This window comes from Tachysurus fulvidraco, chromosome 1, assembly GCF_022655615.1.
Source record: "Tachysurus fulvidraco isolate hzauxx_2018 chromosome 1, HZAU_PFXX_2.0, whole genome shotgun sequence".
NCBI lineage: Eukaryota > Metazoa > Chordata > Actinopteri > Siluriformes > Bagridae > Tachysurus > Tachysurus fulvidraco.
The window spans coordinates 32095793-32116491 of record NC_062518.1 but is presented as its reverse complement, the minus strand read 5'-3'; the positions used below and the strand labels follow the sequence as shown (position 1 = coordinate 32116491).

The following is a 20699-nucleotide window of genomic DNA, read 5'->3' as shown; positions in this document are numbered from 1 at the left end:
TACGAAGGACAAAACAGTTATACAGGTAGAAAACAAATAAACAACCAAAAACTACGGTTAGGGTTAGATTATCAAATAGGCCACGCCTAGCCGATGACGCAATATCTGTTACGCTGAAATCCCTGGAAATAAGTGCCTGCTATATCACACATACACGTGATTGACTTCGCGTCGCGGACTAATCACGTCATGCGCTCCAAACTCTTCTGTCGAGTGACTTTGACGTAATTGAGAGGCGGCAAGATGGCTACGGCGGCTTTGCTGCATGTCCCTAAGAATATGCGGCTCACTGAAGGTTTAGTGTCCGCGCTGAAAGAAGAGCGACCCGAATATGTACCTGCTCTTTTATCGAATTATCGGGAGCATGGCGTGGTCGGGACGCAGGTGAGTCACCCGATAGTGCTGTTTAGGTCGCAGTGGCTACTGGAGCTGCGATGAAGATGAATATGAGGATGAGGTGTGCTCTTTGTGTGCTCGCTTCACATTCACTTCAGAAATGTTGTGTAGTTGCAGACATACAAGATATAGTTTACATTCCACCTAAAATAATGTTAACATCTTAATCACATAAACACGACCCGGGTGTGAGTAACATCACTGATCTATACAGGGTCCAAATCCTGCTCCTGGTGTAACATCACTGATCTATACAGGGTCCAAATCCTGCTCCTGGTGTGTGTAACATCACTGATCTATACAGGGTCCAAATCCTGCTCCTGGTGTAACATCACTGATCTATACAGGGTCCAAATCCTGCTCCTGGTGTAACATCACTGATCTATACAGGGTCCAAATCCTGCTCCTGGTGTAACATCACTGATCTATACAGGGTCCAAATCCTGCTCCTGGTGTGTGTAACATCACTGATCTATACAGGGTCCAAATCCTGCTCCTGGTGTGTGTAACATCACTGATCTATACAGGGTCCAAATCCTGCTCCTGGTGTAACACCACTGATCTATACAGGGTCCAAATCCTGCTCCTGGTGTGTGTAACACCACTGATCTATACAGGGTCCAAATCCTGCTCCTGGTGTGTGTAACACCACTGATCTATACAGGGTCCAAATCCTGCTCCTGGTGTGTGTAACACCACTGATCTATACAGGGTCCAAATCCTGCTCCTGGTGTAACACCACTGATCTATACAGGGTCCAAATCCTGCTCCTGGTGTGTGTAACACCACTGATCTATACAGGGTCCAAATCCTGCTCCTGGTGTAACACCACTGATCTATACAGGGTCCAAATCCTGCTCCTGGTGTAACACCACTGATCTATACAGGGTCCAAATCCTGCTCCTGGTGTGTGTAACACCACTGATCTATACAGGGTCCAAATCTTGCTCCTGGTGTAACACCACTGATCTATACAGGGTCCAAATCCTGCTCCTGGTGTAACACCACTGATCACAGGGTCCAAATCCTGCTCCTGGTGTGTGTAACACCACTGATCACTGATCTACACAGGGTCCAAATCCTGCTCCTGGTGTAACAGGCACCTGCCCTGAACATTTTACTGTGTTCCTGCTCCACCACACTCACTACAACTAAACAGCTAATTGAGTGACATTGCAGTGCTAAATGGGTGCGTGAGAGGAATAAAAACACTCAACTGTGTTTACTCCAGGACTGCGGTTACAAAGCTGTGTTGTTTTGTGTAGTGTGAAAATGCAGACGTTTCCTCATCACAACTATCTCTCATGTAACTTCTTTGTATTGTTTCTCTATACTGCAGAACTGTGGGACAGTGGGAGGACTTGTAGGCATCAGCAACTCACGCCTTGGCTCCAGCAAAACAAGGTGAGCAGTGAACATCAGTGTCACACACAAACACATCCCTCTTTTCCACTCTGCTCCTGTAGCTCTGGTGTCTGTGCAGTAAAAAGCCCTGTACACAATGCAGTCGTGTTGCTGATGTGGGGACGTGTGGTAGCCTAGTGGTTGGTGTTGGGCTACCAATCGGAAGGTTGTGAGTTCAATCCCAGGTCCGCCAAGCCGCCACTGTTGGGCCCCTGTGCAAGGCACTTAACCCTCAATTACTCAGTTGTATAAAAATGAGATGATGTAAGTCGCTCTGGATAAGGGCGTCTGCCAAATTCTGTAAATGTAAACATAAATTTGTGCAGCTTAACATGTTTAAAGGTGCGATCAGTGATTTTTGAAATCCGAATTCATTGATTTATTCATTTATTTTTGCCAGATTAGGTGATGTTTTCCTTTTGCTGTAGCTGTCAATAAAATATCAGCAGAGAGGAAAATGATTGTGTCTATGTTGTGCCTCTTTGTAAACAAATAGTTAAAAAAAATCATTTGGACCGTTGCAACAACAGTGCTTTCTGTTCTGCTACTGTTTGTTTTGGATGCAAGTGTCCTTTGTCAGCAATGGCCCAGTGTTGTATTGGGAGAGGTGACATGCCCTAAACAAACTGTGCTGGATTTGTTCTCACGTTCATGAAAAATCACTTTTCCAGACGGTTATTTACTTCTGGGGTTTTGCCATGTCAACTAATGTTCTCATATGCTTTAGCATATATTTTTTTTGTTGAGCATACAGAATGCACTAAAAAAAACAAAATGGGTTCAGATATTTAATCAGAATGCCTTGTGTGTTTCAGGTTTGAGGGTCTGTGCCTGTTGTCTATGCTGGTGAAAGACAGCTCAAGTGAGGTGTTCCAGCAGCACTGTCTCTCATGGCTACGCTCTCTTCAGCAGATCATCCAGGTGAGATACTTTACACTTCTGGCAGTATGACACATGAGTGCTGCCCACAGGGTTTCAAGAACTTTGGTTAATTAGTCAAATGGTGTTAATAGTATTTTGTCATTATAATTAGAAGTAAAATATATATTTAATATTAAATATTAGAGTTTTTTTCCTCATCATTACTATTAGCAATACTATATTACACAATAATAAATAATATATTATTAGGTGTTTCGTCTTTTGTTAAATGTTTTCATCTTTTGTTAAATGTTTTGTATTTTTAGTTTGCACTGTCTTTTGTCCTGCACTGTCTTGTTTGTCTTTTCCTGCACTGTCTTGTTTGTCTTGTCCTGCACTGTTTGCACCAGGTTGCACAGATGCATTTTATGTATCTATGACTAACTTCCTAAGTCCTTATAACTTTGTCTTTGTTTTATGTAGCACCATGATCCTGGAGAAATGTTGTCTCATCTCACTATGTACTGCAACAGCTTTATATGGATGAAATGACAATAACCCTAACCCTAACCCTAACCCAGACATTTAATAAACAGACATACTTTTATTGCTTTTCTAGTTTTGCATTAATAATGTTTTTTATAATAATTATTTCTTTAACATCTTTTTATTCTGGTTACAAAATGTAAGAGGAACAATGCAGTTGCTTTAACTATCATCCCTGAGACTCTAGTTTAAACTGGATTCTGATTGACCCTTAAGTGCTGTCGTTGGCTAACAGCATGCTGTGTATAAAACGATTATGACAAACGTTGCAGCTACTTTTATTGGATTATGATGAATGCTAGACCTATTTTACTGTGCAATATAGTTTCTCAGTATGTTATGTCATATTAATAAATAATGATATATTAATGAAATTTTTTCCTCACTCTGTATCTTCTTCACTCTATCCACCTCCTGCTCTTGTAAACACACACACAGTCGCAAGCTCCTCTGCCCTCTGTGCAATTGGCAGTGAATGTGCTACAGGACGTGCTGCAATACTCGTCTCAGCTGCCCGAGCTGGCCAGAGAAGTGGGCCTTAACTCCATCCTGGGCATTCTCACATCTCTACTAGGGCTGAAGTCTGAGGTGAGTCTGTTACACTGCAATATTGTGCTTATGACTAAAAGAAAACAGCAGGTACGCAGAATAATAAGACTTGAGCTTGTATGGATTTAGGGTGTTTTGTTTGAGGGAACAGCTTTTAGTCTTGGTTGAAAATTGGACCATATGTTTGTAATTGTGGAGTCATTAAACAATCAGGAGAGTACAAAAAGCATACAGTGTATTAATCATAAAACCTGCTTGAGAATTATACTTGCTTTCTGTGTTGTAAGTTGTAGATGTGTTCAGTAATGTGGACATTGCCAGCTTGTCCTGTTTGTCTCTGACCAGTGTTTCAGTATCTCACATGCTGGTCTGCATTATAATGACAAGACGTTTAGGACAAATTTCCATTCCAGTTTTGAACAGAGGTTTAGTTTTTGGGTTGTTTTCTTGTTTATTTACATTTCATGCTAGTCCTGTTTTACCTGATGTAAACTTTTCATCCCTTTTTTTCTGTCTAATACATGCTACAGTCCTTGCATTGAATGGCTGGACAGTATAGAAACTATTGCGAAAGAGGAAATATGGACAGAGGTATAGTTTATATAATGCATCATCTGTATTTAATCTGTTTTTGTTTTAGTGCCACCTGGCTGCCATGGAGGGGATGATGGCGTGTATGACATATTACCCTCGTGCATGTGGCTCGCTTAAGGTGAGGGTTGTGCTGCGTATGTTTTCGAAAGTATTGATGTTATTACAGCATCTGGAAGATTTGTGATTACTGTAACCACTTACATGTGCAGGAAAAGCTGGGGGTTTATTTCCTGTCCAAGATGGACTCTGACAACCCTAAAGTGCAGGATGTAAGTGACATTTTTGTAATATGTGAAAAATGTATTTAACTTGTTTACTGAGACCTCTTTTTTTTCTTTGCAAAAAAAAATCGGCTGAGTAAAGTGTGTATTGTCTCTAAATTTGGATTTCTGGATTACTAGGTGGCTTGTAAGTGTTACGGGCGGCTGCCTTGCCTCGGAGGTGTGCTTGAGCGTGGAGGAGGGGGACGCCGGGCTGAGGGATGGACTAGTCAGTTTCACTGTCTTCTGGCATCCGCCAATAGCATTCTGGGACAGTTATACCAGGGAATAGAGACCGGTGAGATCTGTTTGCAGTTTGTCTGTTTTATTTTATTGAGTAGTTTAGTTACCCCAAGTCTGTACATGTTGAGCTTTGCTTGCCATCAGGTTTTATTCTTCTATGGTTTGTGGACTAAGTAGTTTACCCCTGTATACTGTATGTATGCATACTATTGTGCTGCATTGCTTCATAATCCTGGGTTTGTGTACATGTTGTACATTGATCCTAAAGGCATGGTATTTATTCTGTTTTTAAATCCTTCAATTTTCTCCAACAAATTCTGCTAGGTTTATTACAGACAACATTGCCTGTCAAGAAAAAAATGTTTTGTCAGACTGGACTTTTGCCATATTGTTGTCTTTACCAGTGGGAGAAATAAATCCAGGGGTTGTTGGCTGTCTGGTCTAATGTTATTTGCAGTAACACTGTAAAATGTTTAGTGCAAAGGGAAACGATTTGCTGGAATGCTGTGAATCATTATAATGAAATCATACTTCATGTATAATATAGCATTTATTTTTTATGTATTTATTTTGGATATAACATGAATATAAATGTAGGATTCTGTTAAATAAATGTCCAATTAACTGTTTGAGTCAGCAGGGTTTGAATGCTGAACTCACTCTTCTGATATTCATTATACTCCACTGACACATAATGTCAGTCCTAATTAAAGAGAAGTCAGGTCTAGCAATACTTTGATGCAGGAGGTGGCAGTGGTGTTCCATGAGAGGCTTTTAATTTTTTTTTCCCCAACTAATGTTTAAAATTTGTAATGACGACTAAAGAGAAATAGAAAATTAGATACTACAGGTTTATTTTAAACACTTAAAATGACTCAAAGAAGAAAATGAGCACAGCCCGTAGTCGCTGAAATATTTGACTCCAATCTACATTTAAAATCCTGTCAGAAACCTGTATTATAAACGTGTAGCTGTTAAATGCTGTGAAGTCGATGTTAGTTTGAGACAGCTAGGCTTTACATATTATACTGTATTTTGCTCTTCAGAAGAAACCATGCAGTACGAGGGTCCAGGTGTAGAGCTGCCCTTTCTTCCACTGGATGATGTCGATCCCCTGTTGATTCTTCAGCTGCGCCATCGCTACAGATCAGTGTGCCTGGCTCTTAAACATACACTCAGGTGTGTGTATGTGTGTGTGTGTGTGTGTGTGTGTGTGTGTGTGTGTGTGTGTCTTTCAAAACATGTACTCCTTAATATGCTGAGCTTAGCTAGAAATATTTTTTTTATTGCTCACAGGTTGACCAGGCTTCTTTGTCAGTAAATATAAACTATTATAAAATATTATAAAAAAATTATAACGAGTCTAAGTAATTAGAAATCATAAAATGTTGACAAACTTGAATGTACTTTGTCTATGAAAATTGTTCCAAAGATATATCTTTGTGTGTTTCTTTTGTTTGCAGTGTTGATCCAGCCACCTCAGTGCGTCTTCCCATTCAGCATGTCCTTAATCTAGTGTGCCGTGCCCTGGCTGTCGGCATTAAGAATATTGTACGTTTTTAAGATCAGTTTTTACAAATGTATACTGAGAAATAAGCCATAATATTATCATAACTTTCATAATCTTGTTACAGTGACATCTGCCAAGGGTTGGGATATATTAGACAGCAAGTGAACAGTCAGAGTAAATTAGGCTAGTGCCAAATTTTGATGGCTCGATGACTGGGTCAGTGGGTCTCTTTTCTGGTAATGTTCACATCAACTATCAGTGTAGGGGGATTAAGCGTGACCTACTTTTTCTCGTGACATGATTGCTGGTGCCAAATGGGCTGGTTTGAGTATTTCTATTACAAATCTCCAGAGATTTTCACACAAAGCAGTCTCTAGAGTTTATTCTCAATGGTGCAATAAAAACATTCTGGGGACAGAAACAACTTGTTGAAAGATACTGACTTAATATTTAAATGTATACGTACCTGTGAATGTCATTTTTGATTTTGTTTTATCACAGACTTAATTCACAACACTGCTTTTTATGATCAATTATTAATTATAGTGTAATTTTAGAAATGCACTCATTGCTTGTATTGTGTGTTTTACGTCACAGAACGTCACAAGTGAAGGTTGCTTGAAGCTGCTGGTTTTGCCATCAATACACAGTGATACTTTGGAGGTGCTCTCTGCTCTGATTAAAGTGTGAGTAAACACAAACCAGTTAATAAACATATTTCTATGTTTACTGAGTCATAGAATTGAATGGATGTTTGTTAACTAAGTGGATGTGCATAACGCTTCAGTCATGTGTGCTTCAGTGTGGGTGCTGGCCTGGTGCAGTATTGTAATGTGCTGTCCAGGCTTTTCTCTCAGGCACTTTGTGCATGGACGCCTCTGCCAGAGGCCAGCCTTGGCCAGCAAAGAGCATACAGGTAACAGATACAGTGAAGTGAATTGCCTGAAACTAAATTTGTTTTGTCCTTCCTGCAAGTGTGTTATACACAAGATTTAATCACTTCAAAGTCCAGGAGTGAAATAAATTGTAATCTCTTGCCCAATCCATAGTGCTGTACGGGTGGCCCTGTATCACACACTGGAACTGTGGGTATGTGTAGGCAGGGCCTCTTCTTCAGTACTGCAGGGAAGCTCGTCTCACTCAGAACTGCTCTTTGCTCATCTCATTGGTGACATTACACCAGGAACTGAGGCTGTTAAAGTGAGTCAAAAGCATATTTCCTCCTTCAGCATCCACCTTACAGTGTTTTTGTTTCAGACATGTAAAACTTCTAATGATGTTTAATCTGATTTTGAACTGCTTATGTATTTTAGTGTCCATTAGCCTAATGGAGAAGACACAGGGTATGGCATTGCCTTAAATCTGCTAGCTCCTGCTTTACATGGGCTTATTGTTCCCCTCCTCTAGCTCCGTGCCGGACAGACAGCAATGTCTGATCTAGTTTCTGCACCTGGAAAGACGGGACCTCGGCGAACAAAAGGAATGGGTATAGTAGATCCAGGTGGAGTCTCATTGCAAAGAAAGGGTGATGCATTAGCCAATCAGGATACCTGTTTTGCAGCTCTACGAGGTAAGTTGTGAGAAAACTGGGAATCTGTCTTTTTCAATTACTTTAGATTGAAATTATTAATGCTTCTACTTTTTTAATTGTAGTCCTTAGACAGATCGTATTGACCAGTGGCACATTGTTGAAAGAAGATCTACATAAGGTAAATTCATTATTAATTGTGATCAAGCTACAGTCATTAGATTTCCATTTCCAGAAGTCCTGCATTTTTTTATTTATTTATTTTGTGTGTGTGTGTTATACTGATATTGTCTATTTTCAAGCAAATATTGACAATCCCGTTACACTATTGTGCAGTACTGATAATAAAATAATGACTTGGGCACAAATTTTAGCCAAGTGGCTACACACAAATGTTTTTCTTTTCTATACTATTTAATGCTGCAGTATGCAGGTCTGCATGTAGCCACAACTAGTGGCCAGGCATCATCATAGTTTGCTCTTGTGGCTGCTTAATTCTTAATTCTGCTTAAATAAATTGTGCCTATGCTGGCACTTGGGTTTAATGTCACTATGCTTGGATGGAAATTTCTAGTAAATACAATGACATTATTGGTAATGCTTGCTCTCATGTCTCTAATTCCATGTCTCTCTTCTGTCTCTCTCAGAAACTGCAGGATCTGGTGGTGCCACTGTGCGTGAGACTCCAGCAGCAGGCTCAGTGCAGTAACTGGGATGTGGGAGGTGTTAGTGGTCAGTATGGCAGCGCTGCCCCACGTTGTGAGCTCTATGCCTTGCTGCTGGCTTTGGTGCTTGTACCATCTCCACGCTGGCCTGCTCCACTCTCCTGCGCTGTGTGCGTGTTCAGCCAAGGACGCAAAGACCGTAACATCACTGTGAGTGATCAGCACCTCAGATCTGCAATTTATTGTGATATTTGTTGCATCATGTAATATTCAGTGCAGTAAAGCTGCATCTCACAGGAGGGAGTTTTCAGCATTGTTCATGAGCAGTCACGCTGATATTCCTGTGTTTCGTTTGGTAAATCATTTGGATATAACATCCAAATATGCTAGAAGATACTAGATCAATACTAATACTAAATCACTAGAAAGTGTGCCTAATAATAATAACAATAAACAGTTCCCCGAAGCCTGTTATCCTTAATAACATTTTATTATATATCTTAGTCTATTAGCATAAGTCTAAATTAAAGGAACTGTCTCATTATGTACAGTAATAGTATAAAATGACAATTTGTAAGTCATGTTTAATGTATATGTAATCTGTGTTTGTTTATTTTTTGATTTTGACCCAGACATGGTAGGCTTTTTAGGGCTGAAAGGATTTAATGCCGTAACTCTATTATTTTTGCTAGAATTAATTTGATTCTGTCCCAAAACCAAATTGTGTAGACAAAAGCATAAATATACCGACCATATATAGAATATATCTGAAGTAATATAACTGGGGAAATGTTTCCCAGAAATGTTTGAATATCGAATATTGTTGATGATAATATTGTAAATGGCAGTCATAGAAAGAAGCAACACATAATTAGGCCTTTTGAGTTCTGCATGTCAGGATTGGTTTCTTGTGTTCAGGCTTGTGCTCATTCATATTTTTGCTTATTTTCTTATTTAAGATCTGACAGCTATTGTTGTGTTTGTCCTTATTAGGTTTCCTCATACTGTGCTGAGGCATTGACTATATGCAATGCTTTGCTTCATCCAAGGACACCGTCCATCTCCCTCCCTCTACCTCCGCTGGCTCTAAAGCCGACCCCAGCTGCATCTGTCCTCGCCCCTACTCAGAATCCCTCTCTCTCCCTCCCTACACTCCTGGGGGCCCCTGCACCAGGGCCTTCTTTTGCTCCCAGACACCCTCTAAGCTTAGACTCTGCTTCACTCCTGGGTTCTTTGGAGAACCACCTGCCCCTAGGTCCTCCTGTCCTTTCCACACCAGGGGGTGCCACTGGAGTCCAAGGTGAGTTGCTACTCTCCTCCCCTGCCCAGGCAGCTGAGTTGGCAGGATTGACAGCACCTCCTGAAACGCAGCGGCAGGTGTTTGTGCGCTATGACAAAGAGGAGCCAGAAGACGTGGAAATCTCCCTGGAAAGTGATTCGGATGACAGCGTGGTTATCATGCCCCAAGGCATGATGTTGGAGATGCAGGAAGGAGCTGGTAACACGCAGAGTCTTCCTCCACCCCCGGGCAGCACCATGCCTGTGGCAAATGCTGGTCTGGGTAGTGAAACAGGCCCTGTTGAAACCTCGCTCTCTAGCGATCACCCCACAACCATTGGGCATCAGATTCTGCCAGCTGATGGCAACAACATCAACTCCTTTCCAGGGACTAGTCAAACAGAGCAGCTGGTCTCTCTGGTGCCACCTCTAAACTCTAACGCTGTGCCTCTTACAGCATCTTCTAGTGCACTGGGTAATTCATTGCCTGCTGGTGCACAGCTTCAGCAAATGTTGATGCAGACTTCATCAGGTGGACAGCTGTCATTACACATACAACTCCAGAACCAACTAGTACAGTCCAGCCGCCAGCCAGCCGCCAATGAGCAGGACCAGAATGTTATCAACATCAACAGCACAGATGATGAAGAGGAGGAGGAAGAAGAGGAGGAGTTGGAGGATGAAGATGAACTGGGAGAGGAGGAGGAAGAGGAAGAAGGCCTGGAAGAAGATGAAGAGGAAGAAGAAGGCAGTGAATATCCTGAAGATGGGTTCCTCCCAGGAGATGACTTTGAGGGCTTTGATGATGAGGAGGATGAAGGAGAGGAAATAGAGGAAGAAGAAGATGAAGAGGAGGATGACGAGGAAGAGATCCAGGCCTTGGAGGCCGAAAGTCAGAGGGATGTGATTGGTGCAGAAGTGGGGGAAGTAATGATCGAAGAGCAAGAAGAGAGGAGAGTTGGCACATTCCCCATGGAGGGTGAAAGACCTGTAGAAGGAGGAATTGAGGAAATGAAAGCAGTGCAGAGCATCTTTGAGGAGGAGGGAGTAAAGGAGAAAGTGGGCATAGAAGAGATTGAGAACATCGGTGCTGTAGAGAGGAACGAAAGCGTGGTGGGAGAACAGCAAATAGAAACTCATGTAATTGGTGCAGAGGGTGAGCAAAGCGAAGTAAATGCCTCTACAGAAGCAGCTGATCAGGAAGTGCTGCCTCAAGAACAGGACGGCTCCAGACCAGAGTCATTGGTGACTCCAGAGGATTCTGGGATACCATCAGAGGGTCAGGAACAGGAAGTGGCTATAGGGGTCAGAGAAAATGAGCCAAGTGCGGAGGTAGAACAAGAGGAAGTACCTAATCCAAGCACAGCAACCACTTCAGAGGACACTGAAACGAAGCAAGGTGTGGAGACAACAGAGAAAGAGGTGGTTGAAGGGGTGCAGGTGGAGGAGGAAGAGACACGAGGGACAAAGAGGAAAATAGAGGAGATAGAAGAAGGAGAGGTATCTGAACAGAGCAGTGAGAAAAAAAAGGTAAATCTACCTAATTTCAAAGCACCAGTACTGAACTGAATGCTATCATTGTAGTCTTTTAGTATGTTTAAAAAAATAACCATAAATTCAAGTAAAGTAAAAAAACAGAAGTTATGTGGGAGTCAAAAAAATGTGAATGTGTTTATCCATGGGTTAAGTGTTGATACTCTGCAAAATATGTAAACTCTGGCTGCAGGCTCAGGCACAAGTAGTTTTGTAATGCTAATTCATCTTGCTGATATGTTTAGTAAAACTCTCCTACTCTGTCTCCCAGCTGGACGATGAGGCCATGGCTTCCATGTTGGCTGACTTTGTGGACTGCCCCCCAGACGATGAGGACCACGGTGCCTCTCACTCGCATTCTTAAAGTAAAAACTTCTCCAAGAGCCATAACTCATTTGTTGGTGTCATGGACCCCAGAAATTTCCCTCTTAATGTTCATGCATCAATAATTACATACAGATATAATTCATTTAAACCTAAAACCTTTTATCAAATGTAAGTTAACGGTTTTCTATCTGTGATGCAGTCATGATGTACCTTGTGATGTCATTTAAGATGCATCCTTAATGGTATCGTAAGTGTTTTTCTGACTTAAATGTTAGAATTTGTGTTACTATCCAAACAGCTGGTCAGTATTTTGTGTAAATTACTTTTCACTGAGCAACCAGTGGTCTTCCCAGTGTGAGGGAAGATGTACAGACAGGCTTCTTTGTTTTCTGAACATGGGTTGCATGCCTTCAGTCTTCTTACGTGACCGTACAATCGGAGTACTTTCCTTCTCTGTCACATTTACACTAAAGAACTTGGGGATCGCCATGTGGAAAATTATATGGTTATTGTAGTTCTTTATGATTTTTTTCTCCCTCATTTCAGGATTTTTTTCACTATCATTTGTTACATGTCTTTATTTTCTGTTAATTGAACACAAAAGACAATTAAAAGCAAAAAATTCTAATTGTTTTGGTGCCTTTATATAACTAAATACAGAGTTTGAAGTGTCCATCAGGACTGGGAGCCCTTTAGTCCCAACAAAAAAGTAGCTGGAATCTGCTGTTTATACTTGGGTAAGATGTCAAGCTTATAGGGCAAATACCTTGGGAGTATTGCATATTGGACCAGTAGGTTGATTGTGCATGCATGTTCACAAAGATTGGCATAGAGAAACTCTCATTTTGTCCAGAGATATTTATTTAATAATAAGTTCAGATTCCACATATAGTTGTTATTGACAATTAAATCACAGAAGAGAGTGAAAAGACTTTACATATTACCACTGCTCAAACCTCAGTTTGGTATATGGATTATCCTATGGAATCGGTCTCCCCATGTAAAGACCTTCACTCTTCTTCAAAGGCTTTCCACTAGCTTTTGGAGCCTGGCTGTGGAACTTTACCCCAAGAACTTTAGTAAGGCACTGTTGTCAGGCCGCTGGTACCGTCAGCATTCCAGTCTATCCGAAGGTGTTCAATTGGGTTGACGTGCAGGCCACTCTGTTTCTTCCACTCCAACCTTATCAAACCATGTCTTTATGGACCTCAATTTATGCACAGGGAGACTGTGATGCTGGAACAGGTTTGGGTCCCTTAGTTCTTATAAAGAGATTACTGCTACAGTGCAAGATCATTTTTGTACTTAATATTAATCAAAACAATGTTATGCCCATGCAGAGTAGACAGCATGTGTAAACTGAGAGAGTCTGTTAAGGGCACCATCTGTTTCTTCTAACCCATTGTCTTTGAGAATTGAAACACAGCAATCTGACTAAGATAACTGTGTTTTATTAAAATAAGAGATTTTAAAAAAAGAAAAGAAAAAAGTGCTTCAAAACCAGAGCTTCCCAAACTAGGGGTCAATTTATTTACAAATAGGGTCAGGAGTATCTCCTCTTATGCTTCAATCATTTATTTTATTAATGAATATTAGAAAGAATGCATTTTGTGTGCTGATATTTTGAAATGTTACTTGGAGGCACTGTCAGAAAAAAGCCATATTTAAATGAATAGTCTTAATGGGTTTCCAAAGTATTGGCCTAAATGCTGGTTTAATGTTTTTGTGAATTTTTATTTTGTTTGTTTTTTTGGGATGTTTATTTGTTTTTAGAAGTTAGTGAGGCCCATACAATTGTTATATAGGCTCTAATAAATAATAATTAAAAAAGTACTGAAGAAGGGTGTACTTTTTTCCCCAATAGCTTTAAAATCCAGTTGACACATACAGCCTGACCTTACGAGTCTAACTGCTTTTAAGACATTTATGATAAACTTGAATCAGTGATTACAAGACTGATTCAAGACAGATTTTTTTAACCATTTTTTTTTTATTGAATTCACATCTTTCTTTCTTGCATTAAAAATACAAACCAGAACGGCAATATCGGCATAAAGCAAAAAAAATAAATAAAATCACAATACAAATTAGGAGTATGATATTTACATGTTTTTTCCCATGTCACCCAAAACCAGATTTCTTACCAAGAAAAAGATAAACTGGTGAAGATAAACTATAGGTCTTGCAGTCACTAAACACTGCCTTTAATATGTTTGTCTATAGCTGATAGAGTCTTAATCACTGGAAGTGTGGAACCTGGCAACAGCATGTGAGTGTTGTCCTTTGGCTGCTCCCTGTTTGGGGTCACCACAGCAGATCCTCCAATTTGCATATTTGATTTTGGCACAGTTTTACTCCAGATGCTCTTTCATATATGTAAGAAAAATATGCGTAGTGTAAAAATAAGACGATGATGTTGAAGATCTTAATAAAGAACATGAAGTTTATTCCAGCATAGCAGTGACAAAATAGTGACATCATCACTACTTTCAAATTTGTGATGGTGCACATTCTGACCAGAATGCATTTTGTTTTTCTGACTTTGCCAAGTAGTTGAGTAGTTTGGTGAAAAATACCAGGCAAGGAGTTGCACAGATTTTTGAGCTCCTTTCTCAGTCTGTTTACTGTAGCCTGTAACTGGTTTAAATCTGTTTTGGGGCCTGATCTCTTAAGGGAAAATTTGCATTCCCTTGAAATATGTCCCTCTTTGCCACATGAATAACACACCAGGGGGTTATCAGGGTTACGAAGGGGTAGTCTTTCCTTTCTATCTTCAGTAGTGTAGTTCTCATTTTTCCAGGAAACCTGGCTGGCTCTATTCTTATTGAGATTTTTAACACCTACTGTTGAAACAGGATGGGATCTCTTTGAGTTAGCATTGTTGTTGAAAAACTGTGTCATTTGAGCAATGATGTCATTATAATCAGAAAGATGGGTTACAAACATCGACACAGCAGAACGGGTGAGTGAGTCACATTAGTTAATCAAAGCAGATTTAAAACTGACATCATTCGGTGTGATGTCAGGATTGCCACTGAAAGTTTTAAATGTCTCCAATAATCACTCTGAAAATGCTACTGGGTGCTCTCCTTTCCTCATTTGCACATCAGATATCTTATCCCAGTTAATGGACATCACACCTAGGACTTCAAGCAGTGCCTGCTTCCTCTCTAACTTATTGGCAGTTTTAGTTTTGACTTTCTGATTTAATGCTCCAGATAAAGTGCCAGGCAAACACACAGTTAACAACACACACGCATCACCATCTGTGAATTTGTAAATGTCAGCATATAGCTCGAAAACCTTTAGAAAGTCTAATGGATCTTGTTTGGCAGGATCAAATTTACCAATACTTTTAAATCACAGCTTCTAGCTCATTGGGTTTAAACCCTCTGACCATAGTAGTGGTCATTGGTTCCTCCGCTCTTTCACTAGCACGCATAGTCGTAGTCAAGTGAACTGGAGCCATGGGGAACTTAACTGTACAGTCAGAGTATTGACTCCTGACTGACTGAGAATCTCTTTGAGTTCTCATTACTGTCTAACATTTCAGGAACCTGATTACTCCACATGCCACATACAGATGTCTTACTGCTGCTAGTTTCAGATGTGCAATTTTTTATCAGGATTTGACAAGCAGACTTTGCTTCCTCTAAATCGTTGAACAATGTTTCCACAGATGAACTAAGCATGCTGTTGTTAGTTTTAAGGCATGCAATCTCCCTCTGCATCCTAATCTTTTCTTCTTTCCAGAGTATTTCACTCATCTGGTAATCTCTTTTAAATATTATCCCATCATCTAGTCTAGATTGCAGTTGCTCGTTTTCAGCCTTCAATGCATTTAAAGCCTTTCTAGTGACTTTGTACGATGCAAGACCTGCTTGCAGTGCATTGGCAATCTGTCCTTTTTTTTGTTCTTGGTCATTTTGGGATCATTTTCAAACTTAGAAATAGCCCAATCATACGGTTTATCAACCATGTTCTCTATTCCATCAAACATTCCCTGAGAACCGTGTTTAGCAATATACTTAATCAGCTGTTCCATTTTTACAAACTCACAGCTTTCCTTAAATCTGAGTCTTTAAACTTTACACAGTTTCTGTGACTACAAGCTATCTAGTTAACCGTTAGTCTATTTATTCACAGCTCCAGTAGCTACTTCGGACGCAAATGAACAAAACAGCCACAATACGTCGGGCTTTTAAACTCAAAAGTCTCACTGCTTCGGACAGACACACTCCGTCTGGCCTCGAGGTCAACTACAGTAACACTCACAACTCTCAAACTGTCACAAACAGTAACTCACAAACACTTTAAAATGCAACACATTCACAGTTCGTCGGACAAAACCACAGTACGTCAGGTTTTTGTTGTCTTTTAAAAAACAGTCTTCTCAGCCACTGCACTTTTGGACTTAAAACGTTAGTTTAACACTGTCACAGTACGTCGGGTTTCTTTGCATTAAGCCTAACCGTTTACTTAACCACAGTACATGGACTTAAAACGTAACTTTAAAACACTGTTACAGTCTGTCAGACGACAACACACTACCTCGGGTTATTGCTTTAAACTCCACAAAGCCGCGGTGCGTCGGGCTCTTTACACTATCACTGTTTCAGTTACTTTAGAAACACTTTTAGCTATAATTCAACTGCTTCGGTCTGATTCAGTTACTTTAGAATCTTAACAGAATTATAACAAACACACAAGTTTCAGTTACTTTAGAAACCTATCAGCTTAAGCACTTTGCTTCAGTTACTTTAGAAACAACGATTCACATACAACTGTCACCACACTGCGTCGGGTTAATTCAGTTTCGTTAGAATCTTAAACAGAAATGTACAGAATAGGCTTAACAATAACAACTCCACCTGCTTATGATCAGTAAACTATACTCTTATGTTCTATTCTACACTAACATTTCTTTTCCAGGTTTTTTTAAACGAAGGGGTTCCCTGAATAAAAAAAAAACAGCGTAAAAGAAGAAAATACCGCTTTTCTTACCTTTCCCCACTTTTTTTTTTTTTTTTGGAATCCGTCGCTGGGTGGCTCACCAATGTAAGAAAAATATGCGTAGTGTAAAAATAAGACGATGATGTTGAAGATCTTAATAAAGAACATGAAGTTTATTCCAGCATAGCAGTGACAAATACTTGGCGTACTTTGGGCTCGTCGGAGTCGGTAGGAACACGAACCCAGAGCAAATTCTGCTCAAACCTTATATACAGTTTTCCCTTTTGGTAATTTAAATGAAGTTTCTCTTTGAATGTGTATTGAGGGTAAGAACTGAATGTCTCCCAAATGGCTGGGCTACACCTTTTTGTCTAGCTGATGTCTTTAAATGTTAATCATGGTCACGTACACCTTGTCTTGGTATTGTTACAATTGCTAGCACACAAGTGGTCACTTTAAATGGCAATCGCAGCCACGTAGACCTTGGCTTGGTATTGCTATCAACCAAGTGGTCACTTCAAATGGTAATCGCAGTCACGTAGACCCTTTGTTTGTGGTGATCCCTAATGTCCTGCCACCGTCCCCATATTTATAATTGAATCACATTTATACGTTTAGAGTCCTAAACGTATTACCTTATGATACTTCTTAGGAATGAGCTCTTTTAGATGTGTACCTTGGAGTGGAATTTGGGTGCAATTTCTGTAATTTCTTACATACACAACCCTCCCATTTTATCCAGGCTTAGGACCAGCTCTGAGGGTTAATCACCTCAGTGGCTGGGTTGGATCCCTGCTCAGGAATCAAACCAAGGCCACAGTGGTAAGAGCACAGAATCCTGTTGCTGGACTACTCCATATGTATAAGAAATTACCTGTTCCAATGTGACCAAGCCAGTGAGTAAACCTGTAGCAAGTCGATCCAACTGGTTTAAATCCCAGTTATTATTTAGAAGTAATATAACTGGAGAAAGTGTACACTTGTTTTTAGGGCACCTTAAAGTAATACACACACACACAACCCTAAAATCTCTGAGCCTTGGCACAGTTATAGATCATGTACATGAAAGGTCACAGTACTCTGTAACCCTAATGGTCACTGATGCTAGTTTCACAAGATACATTTTGTGAAAGTGACGTACGGCTAAGTATGGTGACCCATACTCAGAATTTGTTCTCTGTGTTTAACCCATCCAAAGTGCACACACACACAGCAGTGAACACACACACACCGTGAACACACACCTGGAGCAGTGGGCAGCCATTTATGCTGCGGCGCCCGGGGAGCAGGGTTCAATTGAGGAAATGAAAGCAGTGCAGAGCATCTTTGAGGAGGAGGGAGTAAAGGAGAAAGTGGGCATAGAAGAGATTGAGAACATCGGTGCTGTAGAGAGGAACGAAAGCGTGGTGGGGGTGCCTTGCTCAAGTGTACCTCAGTCGTGGCCGGCCCGAGACTCGAACCCACATCCTTAGGAGTCAGACTCTCTAACCATTAGGCCACAACTTCCCCATGTGGTCCTCCATGTGCTGTGTGAGAATATAAACTGATTAAATGCAAAAATCTTTTCAGCAGTGTAACAAGTGACAAACCCATTTGTTAGAGGAAAACACTTAAATCTGCTAACAGTCTTTTAACAAAGATTCGATTGCTTACAAAATGACAAAAGGGACATCCATGGTTCTACAAAAACATTAACGATGCAGCTGTATAAGGGGAAAGGGTTGGGCCTTGCTCATCTTACAACCATTGTGAGATTTCAGAATGATGTGTTTCTAAATATTGTGTGGACCTATTGTATAACTGAAGGGTTGTTCCATATCCAGTCACTGTTTTCCATCTTATTGTGTAGTCTTAAGCATTAACATGCTTAGATATTTGCTAAGCAATTTGGACTCATTCAGTTGTGCTTTTTTTGGCACTTCTTTTTAATAGTGTGAAGTGAAGTGACATATGGCTAAGTATGGTGACCCATACTCAGAATTTGTTCTCTGTGTTTAACCCATTCAAAGTGCACACACACACACACCGGGGTTTTCGGTGTCTTGCTCACTGCCCCTTAATTAGGCCACGACTGTACCTTTTTTTAGGCACAGGTAAAAAATACGTCTTTCTGGTCACACTATCAGCAAACAGACTGCCTGGTTTCTTTGTGACGTAAGATTTTTTGTTTTGATTTCCACTGAAAGGTTTGTGTCACAGTAGTAAAATATGTCATGGACCTTACTATAGGACTTCACTGTGTGAGAACAAAGACTATGTTTACACAATGTAAAAGCTCTGATAAAATAGCTCACTTATGGGAAACAGGAGTTTAATGTAAGATGTTATACTAATATTCATTCATTTAGTTTTAGTAGCTGGCAAAGAGAGATATGACACAGCTGGGTGTTCCTAACAATGTGCTGCATTTCAGAACAGTCCGCCTAAACAGGTAATGCAAGTCATCTCTTGTGTGTTAATATTAACCATGATCATGGTTCATGGGACAATATTTTACTTCATTAACTTTTTTCACCAGATTAACAACGCAAGATTAGTGCCACATATTTAAAGAAAAAAAGTTAGTACAATTATATTTTAATTTAATTTAAATCTAAAGCATCTTACTTAAGCATCTTGAAAACACTAAATGCCTACTAGCATAAACAGTGTTTGATGGTGATCATAAAGCTCTTTAGGAAGCTGCTCTGGATAAGGATGTCTGCCAAATGCAAATGGAATTGTAAAATATGTAAATAATGAATATATAACATGCTTTCCATACTGGTACTGTATAACACATCACATGTAAATAACATTGTGTAGAAAATACAGCAGCCATGTGTGAGTATACACACAATATACACTTTAACTGAAACTAATGCGCCCAAACCTGTTTCAGCAATTGACAATCCCCCCCAAGTACAAAGTGAGATTCATAAGGACATGCTTTGCAGTGAATGGATTGGAGAAACCTGAGTGTCCTCCACACATCCCTGAGCTCATCCCCACTGAATACCTTTGGGATAAACTGGTATTACACACCAGGGGGGTATTCCAGAAAGCTTGGTTAACTTACCATTTGATAAATCATAACCTCTGGGTTGATTTACCCCAAACAGGCATACCATGAGTGTGTCGGTTCCAAAACACCTGAGAAGAGTTAGTTTAATCAACCTCCAACTGGTTACCCAGAGTTTATGCGCGTGCACGGTGCATGAATAAAGACATTTTCAATGGATCGCCGATTTCACGAGTCATACATGAAAAGAGTAACATGCCAGACTAAGATCACAGTAGCCTATACATCATATGCAGTTAAATAAAATAAGCCTACATAAAAATTAATCTTGTTCAAAAAGCCTTTAAGTACAATAATAATTAATAATAATTTATTAGGACAAAAAATGAAAACAAATCATAGAGGTAAACTTACATTTCACCATTTTTTCACCCTCACTTGTGGTGCATGGTGTGTGCCAGGAACTGCCCCCTGGAATGCCAGCAACCACTGATCAGATGGGGTGAGGGGAGGTGGTGGTGGGCCCCCGCCAGTTAGACGGGCTTCGGTCTTCTTTCTATTAGCTACATGACAGAATGAATATACTAAATCCTGTTATAATAATAGTTCAGTGATTGTGTAATCAAATATTACCTTTTTGCAGAATGTTTTTGTGTTTTATTTTGATTTGGCTTAAAGATCTTCTGGCTCCAGAAGGATTACACCTTATTAAATAAAAAATATACAGTATTATTTTAAACTAAAGAAATAAATGGCAGGAAAACAAAATGCTTTCATAGTGATAACATATTCAAAAGGATGTATAAGTCATACTTCATTATTTTGCATTATAATATAAAACGGGAGCCAATACCAAATTTGTCATTTAATACACTCACGTATTTACTCTGTCCGTTATTTTTTGCCAAGCCAACTCTCTTGCTTTAGCCGATGATGCTGTATTGCTTCTTTTTAATATTATTGGCTTAAACTCTTCATAAGCGTGCATTAAAACCTCCAACTCCGCCTCTGTGAAATACGCCGCTCTTTTTTTTCGTTTTGAGTTTCCATG

General features: G+C 40.0%; 1 protein-coding gene and 1 long non-coding RNA gene across 3 annotated transcripts; one reads left to right on the top strand and one right to left on the bottom strand.

Moving 5' to 3' along the window:
* The first annotated feature begins 145 nt into the window (after positions 1–145).
* Positions 146–18134, top strand: pelp1 (proline, glutamate and leucine rich protein 1). 2 transcript variants are annotated; one of them, XM_047811655.1, is made up of 17 exons: positions 146–384; positions 1736–1800; positions 2616–2721; positions 3646–3795; positions 4397–4468; positions 4560–4619; positions 4752–4908; positions 5900–6032; positions 6317–6404; positions 6961–7049; positions 7166–7279; positions 7413–7563; positions 7771–7933; positions 8017–8072; positions 8539–8766; positions 9550–10908; positions 18015–18134. In XM_047811655.1, exons 1-17 carry the CDS (start codon positions 244–246, stop codon positions 18117–18119), a joined length of 3237 nt encoding a protein of 1078 aa, XP_047667611.1. In that variant the 5' UTR covers positions 146–243; the 3' UTR covers positions 18120–18134. The 2 variants fall into 2 exon arrangements, with proteins under 2 accessions (XP_047667611.1, XP_026990185.2); XM_027134384.2 differs by lacking the exon at positions 18015–18134 and adding an exon at positions 11639–12322 and having other exon boundaries at positions 155–384; positions 9550–11364.
* LOC125140899 lies at positions 13311–20665 on the bottom strand. The gene is made up of 5 exons (XR_007140216.1): positions 20527–20665; positions 20282–20352; positions 19706–20211; positions 17892–18173; positions 13311–14059 (listed from the first exon to the last, which is right to left on the bottom strand). It is a non-coding gene; the product is annotated as an uncharacterized LOC125140899 (long non-coding RNA).
* Between the last annotated feature and the right edge of the window lie 34 nt (positions 20666–20699).